Source organism: Peromyscus californicus, unplaced genomic scaffold (assembly GCF_007827085.1).
Source record: "Peromyscus californicus insignis strain IS unplaced genomic scaffold, ASM782708v3 Scaffold_3__1_contigs__length_106647218, whole genome shotgun sequence".
Classification (NCBI taxonomy): domain Eukaryota; kingdom Metazoa; phylum Chordata; class Mammalia; order Rodentia; family Cricetidae; genus Peromyscus; species Peromyscus californicus.
In genome coordinates this window covers 87548324-87564781 of record NW_026294551.1, presented here as the reverse complement: position 1 = coordinate 87564781, position 16458 = coordinate 87548324, and the positions used below count along the sequence as shown (strand labels likewise).

The 16458-nt window shown below is 48.6% G+C and overlaps 1 protein-coding gene across 1 annotated transcript in view; it reads left to right on the top strand.

The window, feature by feature from the left end:
• Positions 1-1992: 1992 nt before the first annotated feature.
• The window catches only part of Slit3 (slit guidance ligand 3), a 595024-nt gene continuing 580558 nt past the window's right edge, over positions 1993-16458 (top strand). The window contains exon 1 of the mRNA XM_052758587.1: positions 1993-2277. Within this exon, the coding sequence (XP_052614547.1) occupies positions 2081-2277 (197 nt within the window). The 5' untranslated portion in view covers positions 1993-2080. The remainder of the gene's footprint in view (positions 2278-16458) is intronic.

Below are 16458 nucleotides of genomic sequence, written 5' to 3'. Positions count from 1 at the left end.
TGTGAGAGAGAGAGAGAGAGAGAGAGAGAGAGAGAGAGAGAGAGAGAGAGAGAGAGAGAGAGAGAGTGAGTTGGGTGCCTGGAGCTAAGACTCCAAAAATCTGCTAAGTATAATAAAATAAAATTTGCACCTCTTCTATATATTTATAGTATGTAGTCAAGTAGCTAAAAGTTTCCTTTAAGGAAAATGAAGAAAGCAGAATAGTATTCACATGAAAGAAAAGAGAAGAGAATTTTCAGGAACACAGTTGTTAGTGGTGTGCGAACACACATGTTCTCCTGTGTATGTGACTGCACAATGTGTGTGTGTGTGTGTGTGTGTGTGTGTGTGTGTGTGTGTGTGTGTGTGTGCCTGTGTGTGAAAAGGCATGCGTATAGTTAAGGGTAGAGGTATAGGGTGCGTGCGGTGCATGTGTGTTTGTGTTTGTGTGTGTGTGTGTGTGAATGTAAGCAAGGCTCTTTCAGACCTTTCCCCTATGAGGGGACCTCAAGGAGGTCTGGGCAATACTTCCTTCTGTTCCTGCCCCTTCCCTTCAAACAAACAAACAAAATCATTCCTACAAGTATTTATGGAGTCTCTAACACAGCCCTTCCCCACCGGCATCTGGAAAAGCTCAGACCAGCCAATTTAGAGCAGGCACTGGCATTATGAAGGCAAGGCTGGGGGGTGGGGGTTTGGGGGTGGAAGGAATGGATGATGGGTGCCTTGCAGGCTAAGGCACTATTTTGCAAAATCACTTTCTCTTCTTTGATGCGCCAAGGAGGTTAGACAGGACTGTGGCACCTTTATTTGAGGAGACAAAGGCTCACAGGTGACATGATTGCCCCAGAGTCATCCAAACAGGACCCTGAAGTGGTGCTGTCAATACAGGGGTCCAGGTTCCTGCCTTTACTATTCTCAGCCACATAACAGGCATTGCTGGGCAAATCTGAACTGGATTTCTCCTGGTAGACTATGCCGGCGGTAACCTTCACTGCAGGAACAGTGTGTGTGTGTGTGTGTGTGTGTGTGTGTGTGTGTGTGTGTGAGAGAGAGAGAGAGAGAGAGAGAGAGAGAGAGAGAGAGAGAGAGAGAGAGAGAGACCGACCAACAGACCGAGTGGCTGTGGAGTGTATTCCCACCCGTAAGTCCTGTAGGAAGTAGTTGTTGATCGTAGTGAATACTAGACGGGGTAAGGACAAAGTTTCCATGGATAAATGTGCCAGGGTACAGCATGCCTAGAAGCTGTGTAACCTCAGGGTAAGCACTACATTTAGTCTAACTTTGGCTTTTTTAAAAAAACCAACCAACCAACCAACCAACCAAACAAACAAAAAAACCCGAGGTTTCCTTTCTGATGCTCCCATGTTGGGACTGAGTATCCAGCTCAGTGCTAGAATTTAAAAAAAAAAAGCCACACACTTTATCGGTCTTTGGCTCCCGAGAACCGGTGAATTTCAATGTTTCTTTCTTGGGGCCGGGCTGGCCAAGTCCCTTTCCTTCCCAGCTGGGTTCCTCTAGCTCCCCTGTTGCCTCCTCCCTCCAGGCTCCTGGTTGCTCCAGCAAAGTTCCCAACTTAGTCGACGTGACGCGCAGCGCAGCCAATGGGAGGCGGAGCTGGTGTTTTGGGAGGGGGGCGGGAGGGCCGGGCCCCGCGTCTCCGGTGTCTGCTCTGCTCAGTGAATGGAGAGAGCGAGCGCCGGCCAGCTCTCCCGGCCACCCGGTGCCCTAGCCGCCGCCGTGCTCCGGAGCCCAGCCCTGAGCCGGACTTCCCGGGGCTCCGTGCTCCCCGGCGCTCAGCCCAGGACGCAGACTGAGCCCGCGCCTCTGCCGGTGACCCAGAGGGACCCGGGGGCGCTCGGTACCTGGGCACCGCGAGTGATGCGCAGCGGGGCAGCGCCAGCCCCACGGATGGAGCTGCTGCTGCCGCCGCCGCCCGGCGCGCCCCGCTCCGCCCGCGCCCCGTGCGCCTGAGCGCCGCGCCCGCCCCTCCTCCGCGCCAACTCCGCCGCCCGCCCCCGAGGCCGCCCGCGCGCCTCCTCGGGCTCCTCGTGTCCCGCCGCGCCAGGCAGCCTCTTCTGGGCTCGGGTGCTTGCACACCATGGCCCCGGGGCGGACCTGGGCCGGCGCCGCCGTGCGCGCCCGCCTGGCGCTGGCCTTGGCGCTGGCGAGCGTCCTGAGCGGACCCCCCGCTGCCGCCTGCCCCACCAAGTGTACCTGCTCCGCCGCTAGCGTGGACTGCCACGGGCTGGGCCTGCGCGCCGTTCCACGGGGCATCCCCCGCAACGCAGAGCGCCTGTGAGTACCCACCCCGCCCGCGCAGGCCACCCACCCCGCTCCTACAGAGTCGCCCTCAGGGCGCCGGGTCCTTCCCTCCTCTCCGGCGCGCACTGGGGACGACCTCAGTTCTCCCCTCCGCCATCAGACACTCTCGCTAAGTTGGGGGTAGCGTGGCTTTGGGCAGGTGTGGAGAGAAGTGTCCGAGTTCCCCGGCGCTGGGGACCAGGTAGTGCCTCTCTAGGTGAGGGCTCTGGGAGCTCATCCGCTGACAGCTCCGGAGAAGAAAGCTGGCAGAAGGCAAGGGGTGGGGGAAGAGTGGTGGTCTCAAGGTTTGAGGTTGTGTGTAAGGGGTGTCCATGCTCCTTGCTTCTTAAAGAGAGGGCGAGGGAGCAAGCCAGACGATGATGGGGGAGTCTCGATTGCAGAGACCCGAGAGAGCCACCCCCCATACACAAAAAAGCTGTGACCCCCCCTTGGAGATCAGAATGAGCCAGCTGCTGTGTGGCTGTCCTTGCAAGGGAAGTTCAGAGTATATGTGAAGGTCTTAACTTCTGAAGAACCGGACGAATTCTGAGTGGGTGCTCTCAACACCCTCCCTGCCTGGAGCGCAGCTTTGGGGATGCCAAGTTGCAGCCCGGGTGAATTTTTTATGGCTGGGTTATAAATGCCTTCCCAAACGGGCCGGAGAATGGAAATGCTGACAGCCCTTTAAATGAGACCTAGCGCTATAATCTTACAAACCGCACTCAGCCTCGGATCCTGGGGTTGGCAGCTAGCGGGAGAGGCTCTTGGAGAGTGGGGTGGATTGACCCTCGTTTTAACCCCAATTGTGCAACCAAATATTTACTTTTCTTATGTCAGCGTTTTGGAAAGATTTATCATTTTGATCCTCAAGACCAAATTCAAAGTTTGGACTTCGGGGGTGGGCTCCTTTTAGTCCACGGTTGGGGGCAGGGTGAGGGAGGGTTTGCACTAGTCAGAATTCCAGCCGTTGCACTGACCAGTTGCACTCTGCCCAGCCTGTCTTAGGGATAGGCACACCGGTCTTCCTCAGGCCTGCCTGCTTTAGGTCAGGAGAGACCGGGAAGGAGCTGAAGTGTCTGTCCTAGCTGCCCACCCCCGGTCACCTCACCTCCTCTCTTCTCTTCCTTTTCCTCTTGGTGGCTGTCTAGGCAGAGACTTCTTAGAAATGCCTTCCTTACGTTTCCTTTTGTTTGTTGTTTTCAAAGTGCAATGTTTGTTCTGTCTCTGGAGCTGTAGAATCCTGGAGGGCTGGCCCTGGGTCTTCCTTAACGCTGGGAAATCAGGATCAGAAATGCAAACTAACCTGCCCAAGAAAACAGGGTAAATAAGTGACAGGAAAAGGGCTGGAATCCAGGCATCCACACCTTCACTCGGGTTGTGTATTAGACCCTAGCAGTGAAAACCTCATTTAAATGGTGTTTGTAGGTATGGATACGCTAAGTTCCCCTCCTCGCGTGAATGCTGTGCATGAGTTAGTGGAATGATAACTGTGCAGATGTTTAGTGGGTGCCTCCCCTGGTACCTCCTTGAACCTCCCCAGCAGTCCTGTTCCTCACAGAGGCGATGCTCATGACTCTCATGGATTCACGATCATGTAACCAGTGAAGTGTTTGAATCCCAGCCTGCCAGGCTTCTAAGCCCAGGTCTTTCACCGCCCTGCAGTCTCCTTGGATCCAGAGTCAGTCTGGGCCTTGATCTCTAGACAGACAGTCCTGGGAAGGGAAGGTCTAGCTGGGTTTGCCGCTGCGTTTGGTGTAGATTGCCATCATTCTTTCACATCAGCTCTCTTACTCGGGGTTATGAAACTATTTTCCGTAGTCAAGATCATTTTGTCGGTGTGGGAAGATCAGGACAGTGAGCCTCTTTCTTCTGGCTAGTTAGAAGTTTTCAAATATGCCAGCCACTTCCCCCAGAGACCCTGGCAACTTAGTACATCTCGTCTGCTCTCCAGCTGGAGAGACTTGATAAAGATTCTGGATGAAGGACATTCCCGTGGGCGTCATTACTGTAGCCATGGTCACCACCAGGCATGGGCAGTGTAGGTGCTGCTCTGACATGTCTGTGGTTATCTGGTGCAGCTTTGGTCACGGGTAAGGTTTTGGCTTTAAGTGCATGGATAGGACAGAGCTGCCAAGGCTGACCTCTCAACTCCTTTCTAAGACTGGAGGTAGACTTTAAGAGCAAGCAGGGTCGGGGCCACCTCAGGTTCAAGGGCAGCCCACCAGCAGCCCTTCACCACCCATCCTGGCTCTCAGGGACTCAGATGGAACGTCGTAGTACTGTTCAGCCACACCATGCTAAGGATTGCAAATTTGTCACACACACACACACACACACACACACACACACACACACACACACACACACGTGTTCAATAAACATTGCCTGAACCTTCTGTAGCATTCCTGCCCTCCCTGTCTGTAAAATCTTTGCATGCACAGAAGAAAACCAACTCTTCAGCTTAAAGGATGTGGGCAAGGATCGGAAGTGGGAACCTTTCTTGAAGAGCCCTTTAAGTCCCCTGGAGGTCCTTCTGTCATGGGACACTGATTTTTATCAGCAGAGCCGTTCTCCCAAATGGTGAAATTGTGTTTTTAAAACAAAGAAGCAGTGCTTGCCCCATTCTCCATTTCTGTTGCTGTCTTCCAGAAAGCCTCTTGTGAAGAAGAGAGAGAGAGAGAGAGAGAGAGAGAGTGTTTCCCCTAGTCATATGAGCTTTAGGACACCCTGAGTGAGAAGGATGTAGTAGTCCCCATTTGGACTTGGCTTCAGGCTAAAAAAGGGTCTGAATTGTTCATTATTAAGCCACTGTCAGAGTTGGGGGATTGTCTGTGTTCCCAGTTCTTCCCCATAATGTCAACGCATCACACAGAAAAGGAAACTCTCTGTCTTTTATAAACTACTGACAATTTTCCCCCTCCTAGAGGAGGAGGTAACACCCACAAGTAAGCTAAATAAACGGAGGGGGGAATTCGGTGTCATTTATTATCGGAGCGGCAAAGATGGAGGCCCAGGGAGCAGAGGAAGTCAATGGCGGTGCTTGAGACAAAACATTTACCGGGGAGTGCAGGGTAAACAGATGTTGCGTTTGCCCTTCTGAGTACAAAAGGAACCCACAGATGTAATTCTTCTCCAACCACAGCCTCAGCCTGCATGAAAATGAACCCTCATGTGGGGCCCCTTCTCCCAGTCCTGCCCTGAGGCAGGCATAGGCCCACCTCTCACCCACAGCTAGGGTGGCAGTGGGAGCAAGAGTGGACATCTTTGCTTTTTTCCACTTGGCTCCAGAACATGCTGGAAACTGCTGTATTTAAATAAACATTTCCTGTTTGCGAAGGAGAGCGGGCGAGAGTCTGAAACGTGAGAATGTGGTAACTTAATTTTCTCCATCACTCCAGATGACAGCAGTCTCTGCCGGTGGTGGGGTCCAATAAAAACCGACACCGTGTCATAGGCTTTCCCTCACTTGACCACAGAGGTCCAGAGGTCAAGTGGGAGACTTTCCAAGATGCTCAACAGCCAAACCCAGCGTTCTGGTACGCCCAGCCCTCGGGGCCAGCTCAGAGGACCAGGGACAACCTGGCATGTTATGAGCCCTCTTTGGACCAACCATGGTGATGTGGCCTTTTAGAGAGGCATAGGACTCTCCTGGATAGCCTACAGAGCAAGGAGGCCACCTTCCTCCAGGGTGCTGTACAACTTTGAACAGATTGCTACACCTCTCGGCTTCTTTTTCTTAAAGGTAGGATTCTGGTGTAGTCTTTGTGATTTTTCCTTATGGAATATGCAACTCACCTGTGAGCTGTCACAATACTCCTCCTCTGTGCCTAGACCAGTGTCTGGCGCTTAGGAAGTGTTCCACAAGTGTATATTGAATAAAAGGCTCATGAACCTCAAAAACACCAGGGCAAGATGGGCCATTACAGACTTGCACTTTGATGGGTGGTCAAGGGCTACCTCCTAGTAATCTATTACATGAGATACTGCTATCTAAAATTTGAATTTCATGAACTAGAATTATTTCCTTAGTCGAGTTCCCCCCAAGACTCTTACTGCATGATCCGCTCTGAAGTCTGGTTGCCAGGCGTTGCTTAGCAACATTGCAACACTCCTACTGTGCACATGCCAGTGGAGTGAGCCAGGGATCCTGACTACTTCTGCCACAGGACTTTTCTAATCAGGAACTCATCAGTGGCATCCTGAGCTCTCTGTGGTTTTTGATTGCTGCTCCTCTGGCATTAATTGATGTGTATTTGTAGGGTCATTATTAAGTTTTGCGTCTGCCAGTCATCTGGGGTTTCTATTCTGCCCCCCCCCCCCATTTCCATTGTTACTTTGTTTCACAGTAGTTCTGTCTATTGTCTGAATTCACAACCTCCATCCACACCACACCCAGAAAAGTGAAAATGAAGGAGGGTGGGGACAGTGGAGTCTTTTGCCTAAATTGATGGGCAAGAAGGCGAGGATTTAGACCCTCCACAAAGTCCTTGCGCACGAGCTCCTGCAGCTCTGGACTGGAAGCTCAAGTTTGGAGTCCCGTTCTGCAGCATGAGTGCTTGCTGTTGCCCCTCTGCTGCTGCTGCACTGCTCTGGACTGCAGTCTGTTTAATCCCCTTTGTACCTCATTTCCACACCTGTAACATAGGGATGAAAGTCACATGGGGATGTTGTGAACGCAGCCCGCGGCGATCCCCAGAATGTGCTCCGCACACTGCCTGCCATGTCGTTCGCTCATCATCGTGGCTGTGATTATTTACCCAACTGCAATCTATCCAGCTGTAAAGTATGTACAATTCCCGTTCCCTTTTGGAAGGATTAAAGTGATCGTGTCTAGGAAGTGCTTAACAGTACCTGGCACATAGGAGCCCTCCACAAACTTGTAACAGTAATGCTGTGGCTGTGTTTCCATTTGCTCATCTCAGGCTCCATCCAGCTGGATGGCTTAAGATGTTCACTCTAAATTTTGTTCCAACCCTAAGCCCTGTGGAGGCAGGCTCATCGCCTGCACACGGGCTGTGGGCTATGCCCAATACACTCTCGCTTGGTCTCCTTTTCTTTGCTCGGTCTCTCCATCCTGCCCCAGCAGCTGAACCCAGGTTGGCCTCTGTTCCATACAGAAGGGATTATGGTTGGAGCGGGTTTTTTTTTTTTTTTTTTAAATCTTTTTTCATTGACATACTGCTTTGTGTTCTATTTAAAGAATGCATTTGATTTCTTTATTTAGAGGAGGGGTAGGTTGGAGCTTCATGAAGAATTCTTGGTCCTGACTTTGTGTGTTCAGTGTCCTTCCATCTTTCTCTAAACGCCCCCCTTTTACCGGTTCCTGGTGTCTGCCTCCCATACTGCTTTTACGTGAAACAGCTGTATTTACTAACACATGTCACTCTCACTGTGTAAGATGGTTTTAACCATTTTTTAAAAAAGGAATGCTGAGAAAAAAAGAAAGTCAGAGTAGAGAGGAACTTCACAGAGACCACATTGATAATGCAAGGGAAGGGGGCAGAGGTGCCCCGTGGATGCCCTCAGCTGATTTCTAGGGCTCTCCTTGATTCACTGTGGAATTCAGCCTTGTTCAGGGAGAGGTTCGTGCGGGAAGCTTCTGCTCTCTGTCCTGCAGACCAGGACTGTCTTTTGTAACTGCCGCTGCTGGCTGCCAGACTGCCAGGACGCTGTACATCTCCGCCATCGTGTGGTCTCCATAGTTTCACTGGCGTTTACTGTGTTTTGAGACGGTGGTCCCCTGAGGAATTGGCCAAGGGGTGTGATTGAAAATCCTCAGTAGTGAGCAGATTGGAGGTGGGAAAAGGTCATGGGTAAAGATGTGAACTCCAGAGCCAGGCAAAACTAGGTCCTGACTCTGCCACTTACAAACCAGATAACACCAGTTTTCTGTGTTGTAAAGTGGGATTATTATTCCTCCTTTTTTTTGACATAGATTCTCAGTGTGTAGCCCTGGCTGGCCTGAAACTCATTATGTAGACCAGACTGGCTTCCAGCTCACAGAGATCCTCCTGCCTCTGCCTCCCGAATGGCTGGGATTAAACTCATGCACCACCAGGCTCTGCTTTACTCCTTTCTGGGAGTATTGGATTAACTCACATACACATCCTGGGTTATGGCACACCCGTCATAACAGTTCCTGTCATTATTTCTGTAATTCTTGTGGACTATTCTCCTTCCTGAGAATGCTCGCTAGAAGCCTGCTCTGGAAAAGTCATGATTGGCAGGGTTTCCAGGGGTTCCCTGTTCAAGTTCTCACTATGTCTTCCACCAGCATAGGACGGGGGAAAAACGGTCCCACACTCCTAGCTCTCTTACATCCTGTAATGAGGAACTCAGTTCTCCCTGGGACCCAGTAGGACCTTTCTCTTCACATGGGGTTGATCTTAGCCCACACAGACTGTTGTTACACAGAGGCAGGGGTCATCCTTTGTCTGAATGACAGGTTTTCACACTTCGGCTTGCATTGTGTTTCTCACCAGTTACTCGGGCTTCTGTTTCTTCCCATAAACCTTTGTGATTCCTCCAAGGGCTTTGCATGTGTTGCGGCTTTGGCACAGGCTCTGCACCGCCCCCCCCCCCCCCCCAGCTCTCGACCTCTGGGGATTTTCTTTGACTGTGTAAGTAGAGTATCCTGCTTTCAAAAATGCTTGGGATCAGAAGTGGTTCTGATTTTTGAAATTTCTCAGGTTTTGAGATATTTGCGTATATATTGAGAGAGAGAGGAGAGAGGGAGAGGCAGGGATGGGGAAGGAGGGAGGGAGAGAGGGAGAGGGAGAGGGAGAGGGGGAGAGAGAGAGAGAGAGAGAGAGAGAGAGAGAGAGAGAGAGAGAGAGAGAGAGAGAGAGCGAGCGCTGCCTTAGAGATGGGACCCAGATAAAACCACAAAGTACATTTGTGTCTTATGTATGCATTGTACATGTAGCCTGGAGGCAACTTTAAACAATGTTTGCTCATAAAATAAAGTCTATGGTTAGAATTTTTCACTTGTGGAATTGGATCATGTCTGTGCTGAGAACGTTTTGGATTTTGAGGTATTCTAGATTTTGGACTTTCAGATTAGGGAAGACTTTCAGCATCCTGATTATTATCTTAATTGACTTCCATCCGTGGTTCTTTTGTTTGTTTTTTGACAATGTCCCCAGCTGGCCTTAGACTCATGATCCTTCTGTCACTGTTATCAGAATTACAGGATTACAAGCAGGAGCCACCATGCCCAGTCCTGTCAATGCGTTTGTGTTTGTGTGAGAATGTATGTATGTATATAAGTGCATATGGAGGCCGGAGGTTGATGTCAGCTATTTCCAGGGTGTTTGTTTGTTTGTTTGTTGGTTTGTGATAAAGCAGGATCTCTTACTGAAGCTCACTTGTTGGGGCTAGACTGGCTGGCCATCCAGCGCCAAGGTCTCTCTTGTGTCCTTCTTTCCCACAGACTGGGATTACAGGCACACATTGCCATAACTGACTTTTTATGGGAGTGCTGGCGATCAGAGTTCAGATCCTCATATTTGCATAAGACCGAGCCATCTCCCTGGATGGCTTATTGTGAGCAGGCTTATTTCCCGCTTCCCTCACAGCTCCCCAGCCTTCCCTGATGTTTTCTTATTATTAGCTATCCAGATTTGAGTAGTTGACCCCAGACCCTTGCTTTTAAGAGATAGGGTCTCACCGTGTGGCTCAAAGTAGATTCAGACTCAAAATCCTCCTGCCTCAGCTTCCTGAGCACTGGGATTATAGGCAGGCACTTCTATGTCCTGCTTTTCAGTTCGTTTTTTGATGTCTAAATGCAACAGTGTGCATTATCCTAATTAGATTCTGGCAAATGATTTCATTTCATTAGGTTTTTCAGGAACGTTTTCTATTTTGAGTTACTCCTTTGTAAGTCAACCGCTCGGGTTACCCCTCTCCTCTCTTACGCTCCTTAGAACGTTCAGTGCGCATACCCGTGGATCTGACTTGTCTTTAGAGTCAGTGGATGCATTGTCTGCCTTTTGCAAGTCTCTTAACAGATTCATTATATGTGCATGCAAGTTCAGGTGCCCTTGGAGTCCAGAAGAGGGCATCTGATCCCCTGGAGCTGGATTTATGGGTGATTATGAGCCACTTTATGTGGATGTTGGGAATCAAACTCAGGTCCTCTGCAAGAGCAGTATGTGCTCTTAACCACCGAGCCCACTCTCCAGCCCTTTGGAAAGTGTCTAGGTTGTAGAATTACATACATGGCCTGCTCTTTCTGTCTAAGATGGATAAAAACACTGAGGTCTGCAGGGTGTGGTAGCACGCACTTATAATTCCAGCACTTGGTAGGTAGAGTCAGGAGAATTGTGAATTCAAGACCCGCCTCAGATACATAGCAAGTTCAAAACCAGTCTTTCTTAAAAAGTATGTTCCAGACCAGTTTGGGCTTCACAAGACCCTGCCTCAAAAAATCACCCCCCCCATCAAAATTGAGGTTTTTATTTCCCCAAAATAGTTTCCAATTAGTGCTTTATTGATTTGCTGAATTTCCTCTAAATTCATGAATTAGCACTATTGTTGCTGTGCCCAAGTGCCTGAGAAAGTTATCTCTAGGAAGTAAGATTAACTTTGCTCCTGGTTTCAGAGGGGTCAGTATATCATGCAGGGAAGGCATGGTGGAGCCTCTCCCATCATGGTGGACAGCAAGCAGAGAGAGGTAATATAGGAAGGGCCAGGGCAAGATATAGCCCCAGTGATTTTCTTCCAGCAGGGCACCACCTATTAAAGTTTCTAGAATCTCTCAAAATAGCTGGGAACCAGTTCTTCTGCACGTATGACTTTTAGAGAAACACTCATCTAAGAGCACTCCTGGTTTCCCAAGGAACTGTCTGCCATGACTTTAGCTTTATTGTCTTCCTTTTAGACTGGTACCAGAACCCCTACCAGCATGGGATGTGAGGTGAGTGCTTCTCCTGGTAAATATTTTTGTTTGAGGAATCAGTCCCTTTTTTATCAATAGCAAAGCTCAGGTTGCTTCAGCTTTTAAAATGTAAACAACAATGATTTCACTTCACAATCTCACCTTCCCTTTGACATGAGTGTATTCACCTGTGTAGTTCTTGGGATAAGTATGGTGGCAGAGAGAGCAAGGAGAACTGTGGCCTCTAGGCTCTCCAACCTCTGTAAGTAACAGTAGTCACCCCCAGAACGAGAGCTATCGTTGAGCTCTGGCCTGACACTCTACTTGCTTGAACTAACTTACCCTTCTAACAGTTATCCCAGGGGTGTAGTAGCGCTGTCCCCACTTCACAGATGAGAAAAGGACACTTGAAGAGTAATATCCCCGTTAGGAACAAGAAAGGCAGTGTGGTCAGGACCTGCAGGATAACCAGTGGTCATGCTATTCCTCTCCACAACCTGAAACTTCTCTGTATTTCTTTACTCAATTTTGGAAGAATAACAAGGAGGAAGGTGCTGAAGAGGAAGAAGAGGAGGAGGAGGAGGAGGAAGAGAAGGAGGAGGTGGTGTGGTAGCAGCAGCATCAGCATCAAACTTGAGTCACTGAGCACATTTTGATGCATGACATGATTTGGATGTCTGGTGGGAAAGAGCCATCATCTCTAGTTTGGGGAAGCATGTGACATTTGAATCACAGCTTGAAAGATAAATAGGGTTCTCTTGTATAGAATGGGAGAGTGGTATAGAATCACAGAAGTTCACAGTTAATGAGCCTGGGCCCACTTTAGAATGAGTGGAACTCTTCCTTGGGATTGTCTTTTATCGTTAGGGATCTTAGCCCAGAAGCTATCAATCAAATCTTAGGAATAACATCAGTATAGTATTTGTCAATACAACTATAAAATCCCCAGATAGTGAGGAAGACAGTTTATGACTTAAAAAAAATTTTGGATTCCATTTTTCCATTGCTATAGTATACATTTGAGGCCAGTGATACAGAAAGAAAAGACATGAATTTAGCTCATGGCTTTGGAAGTTAAAACAGCACACTTCTGGCTATGGTGAGGGCCCAGTAGGCTGGGTCACATCATGGTGAGTGATAGTGTGATTGGGGACATGTGTTCAAGGGAGTGATCCCATTGTGAAGCAAGAAACCAAAACATGGAGAGGTCATGATTGCTTTATTATTATTATTATTATTATTATTATTATTATTATTATTATTATTATTATTTTGTTATAAAAGTTCATTTTCATTGGGACTAACTAGGTCCACTGAGATCTACATTAATCTCATTCAAAAACAGTACCCTGGGACCTAATTGACATGTACCTTAAAGTCCCATCCCATCCCATCCCATCCCATCCCATCCCATCCCATCCCCCTACCCCCCCACCCCATCCCATCCTACCCTACCCCACCCCAGCCCACTCCACCCCAGCCCACCCCATCCCATCCCATCCCAGTATTGCCACACCCTGAAATGAGCTTCTAACCCATGAGCCTTTGGAGAATGCACTCGGACCATATCCACATGACAGCAGGGGCATGCAACTCCAAGGAGAGTCTGAAGAACTTCGTTGACTAGTATTTTCATGCTCCATTATTTATTCAGATTTTAGCAGAGTTAGTGTTTCTTCCTAGTTACATGTGCCACTTCCTTTTTAAAAAATTGCATTTATTTATTTTAGAGTGTGTGTGTGTGTGTGTGTATGTGTGTGTGTGTGTGTGTGTGTGTGTGTGTGTGTGTGTGTGTGTGTGTGTGTAGTCAGTCTCCTTCCATCACACGGATTCCAAGGATTGAACTTGGGTTTTCAGACCGGAAAGCCAGGGTCTTTACCCACTGATCTGTCCACTGGCCTGCAACTTACTTTCTTCTCGCTGTCTTCCCTGGGCTGTGCCCATTGACAGCCGGTCCAGTCCGAACAGAATGTACATGAGGTAGGTCCTGGCTGGAGTAGAGAGTGATTTCATTGTTTAAGCCTCACCCCTGTTTATGTGGGCTCAGGCTCCTCTTCTCTCATCTGAAACATCAGCCTGGGTTCCTGACTCTTGATTCATCCTACACTTTGGCAGAAGTGTGTCTTATGGGTTCTGAAAGTCGGCCAACATGTTTAACCACCCACCTTGTCTCCCATTAAAATTTTTTAGCCGATGAGCTCCTGTCTGCTATCATACGTACCTACGTTATGCTCCTCTGACTTCTAGAATGGGTTTTGCCCTTACTCAGCTGTGTCTACAGGGCATGGAGTCCATGCTAGATCTGCTGTCTATGTCTTGACCATGGAATCTTCTCTGACCTGTTCCTAATCCTGCCTTAACCTTTCCAGCTTGGCTTCTTGCCTCGACTGCCCTCCACATAGCTTCCTGCATGTGGCAGCTTTGGACTGCTGTCTTTGGAGATCCAGGTCCTGAGATCGGGTTTCAGGAGGGTCTTTGTGATTTTTACCTTCACTGGAGATTGAAGGTTTTCCATGAACTCATGGCTTTATTCTGGAAAGAACCTCACACTTCATCTTCATGGCTGTCTGAAGGCCTTCATCACACCCCACAAGAGTGGGGAAGGGTGCTGCAGAGCTGAGCTCTATAAGTGATGGATTATTAGGATATTTTCCTGGGGCCCCTCACGCTAAGCTGGGAATGGAGCAGAATAATCTGCCGTTGAGAATCACGTCAATGATGGTTTCAGTGGAGAGCTGTCGTCGGAAAATTTATTGGAGAAGTTCCTAGGCTATCTAATACTCAGATGTGTGTGTGTGTGTGTGTGTGTGTGTGTGTGTGTAGGTATGTATGTTTCTCTTCTGCCCACCTCTGTGATATGGGTAGAAACCATTCCAAGTAGGGTTTTTTTCTGAGCGATACTAATGCGAAATCAGCAGGGAATACAGTTTAGATATAACACTGAGTAAGTAGAAAGATCTAGACTGGATCTTAGTTTGCTTCAATACCTACCTGCAGATGCACCTTTCTGCAACTCTATTACCTCATTTGTAGCCCGAGGAATGGCAGGGAGAGGGCTTATCTTATGGGGCCAATACAAGGTCTGTATGGGACCAGATTGCTGCAAATGTCTGTTCCATTCAGTCCTGTGTGAGTATGTTCCCGCATCCACCCATGGTATCTGTTTGGAACCAGCACATCCTGTATCTGGAAGGTGATGGGGTCTGCTTTAGAATCTTTGCTCAATAGATGAGGAAACTCAGAGAACCTAAACCCCCCCCCCCCCCCCTTGGAGTCACCAGTGTCTTTCAGTTCAGCTCTGGGTTCTTTTTCACTTAGCCAAAGACATCTTTTACAAATGCGAACTCATCTGCGTGAGTGCAGAGAACTCTCAGCCTGAATCGTGATCCCTCATTGGCAGTGTTCAAGAGGATAGGATCAAAAAAGGGGATACATGGGACTGGTTCTTCTCACCACCATTACCCGAGAGCTGACTTTGGTTCACAGTTCCGGAGAGTTCAGTTTTTCCTGGTATTTCTGGTCCTGTGCTGAGGAGGAATATCATGGTAGTAAGAACATGTCAGGGAGGAAGCTGTTTGTCTGATGATGGGCAGGAAGAGAGGAAGGCACCAGGGACAAAATTCCCTGTGAGGACTGGACCTTAGTGACCTACTTCCTCCGCCACCCCTCAGCTGAAACTCATCTGCTGAAGTTTCCAGAACCTACCAGAATAGCCAAGGCCTGAAGCTGTAAACCTTTTGTGGGACACTTCATACTGAAACTGTGATGTACATGAAGGGTAAAGTCGTGTGAGGGGTCATTTATATAGTTGCTACCAAAATGCATACGGTAACTGAACCGTTCTCTCAGGGCACTTGACGATAGTAGGGAAAGTGGTCTGAACCATGGGAAAGGCTCCATGCTAGCTCAAGTGGGTGAACTTCTGGGATGGGAGAGGTGCCAGAACAATGAAGGATGTTGCACTAAGTCTTCAGGAATCACTGGTGAACACAAGCCCCACTCATCTCTGTTAGTGTGTATGAAATGTAGAAAAACCCACACATTATTAAAAAAAATAGTACAAGTAGAATTTAAAAAGGGTTATGGGGGAAAATATTAATCTGAGGACAATCCTACCCAATAAAGTATTGGAGATCATCTCTGTGGCTAGCTGGCGAACAGCACAAAGTCTGCATTTTATTAGCACTAACTGCATAGAGCACTGACCTTATTTGAGAGGTATTTTCATAAACACTGACACACAGCACAATCCCATTTGAGGCCATGAGCAGATCCAATTGCCTTCCCTACCCCCCTGCTGGAACTAAACCACTGGACACTGTTTCAAGGTGACAGTCACCCCCTCCTCTTTTTCTCTAAGATTTCCTCAAGCAATGGGACTTTTTCCTGGGGAGGGCAGGAGAGTGGGCTTTGGACTGGCATGGGTTCTTTGGGCAGGTTGGTTAAGAGCTAGATAGACTATGGGAAAGACGGAGTTCTAGGGGAACAGGCGCTGAGAACCTGCATGGAGACACAGTTTCTCTGTGGTCCCTCCTGTGCACTAGGCTTATGTGCAAGGGTAAGTCTCATGAGTGCTTCCCAGTCCTTTTAGGATGAAAGACTGATCAGATGTGGCTGCACAGGCCTTTTTCCCAGCACTTGGGAGGCTGGGACAGGGAGATCTTGAGTTCCAGGCTAGTCTGGGCCACATAGTGAAGCCTTGTCTCAAAATAAGTAAATAAGTAAATGAACTGCAATTTTGATTTTCAAAAAGTAGAATGGATGAATCGTGGTTTGCGATAGCTGTGAACAACACATCCACTCCCTCTCCTCCTGCTCAAAGCTGGCACATCTTTTCCCATCTGATACCAGCTTATAAGCCCTGAATTTCTGACAGACAGAGAACTGAGTTCTCTTCCTCCAGTACCTCTTTCCTTCCCCCAACAGGGAGATTTCCAAGTTTTGGGAGCATCTTAGGATCATCTGGTCTACCCTCTCTCTATCAAACTCAGTCCACCTTGAAGGGTAAATGTCGTCGAGAGGTAACAGAAGGATATCCAGGTTATTCCTGGAATCTGCCAGTACAAGACATCTCCCTGTTTCCGTGTCAGTATTTGGGCCGTAGACAAGATCACCCAGAGCCACAGGAAACCTCTTGCAGTCTGAGAAGCTGGGGAGACAGTAGAAGAACTAAATCTATTCCAGAAAATAAGGACTGGTTCAGAACCAGTAGGAGAAAGAAGCCCCCATGGCAACGTGGCCTTGTTCAGCAGTATGACTATCAGCATCAAAGCCCTGGCAGGCTCAGGGTCTAGAAG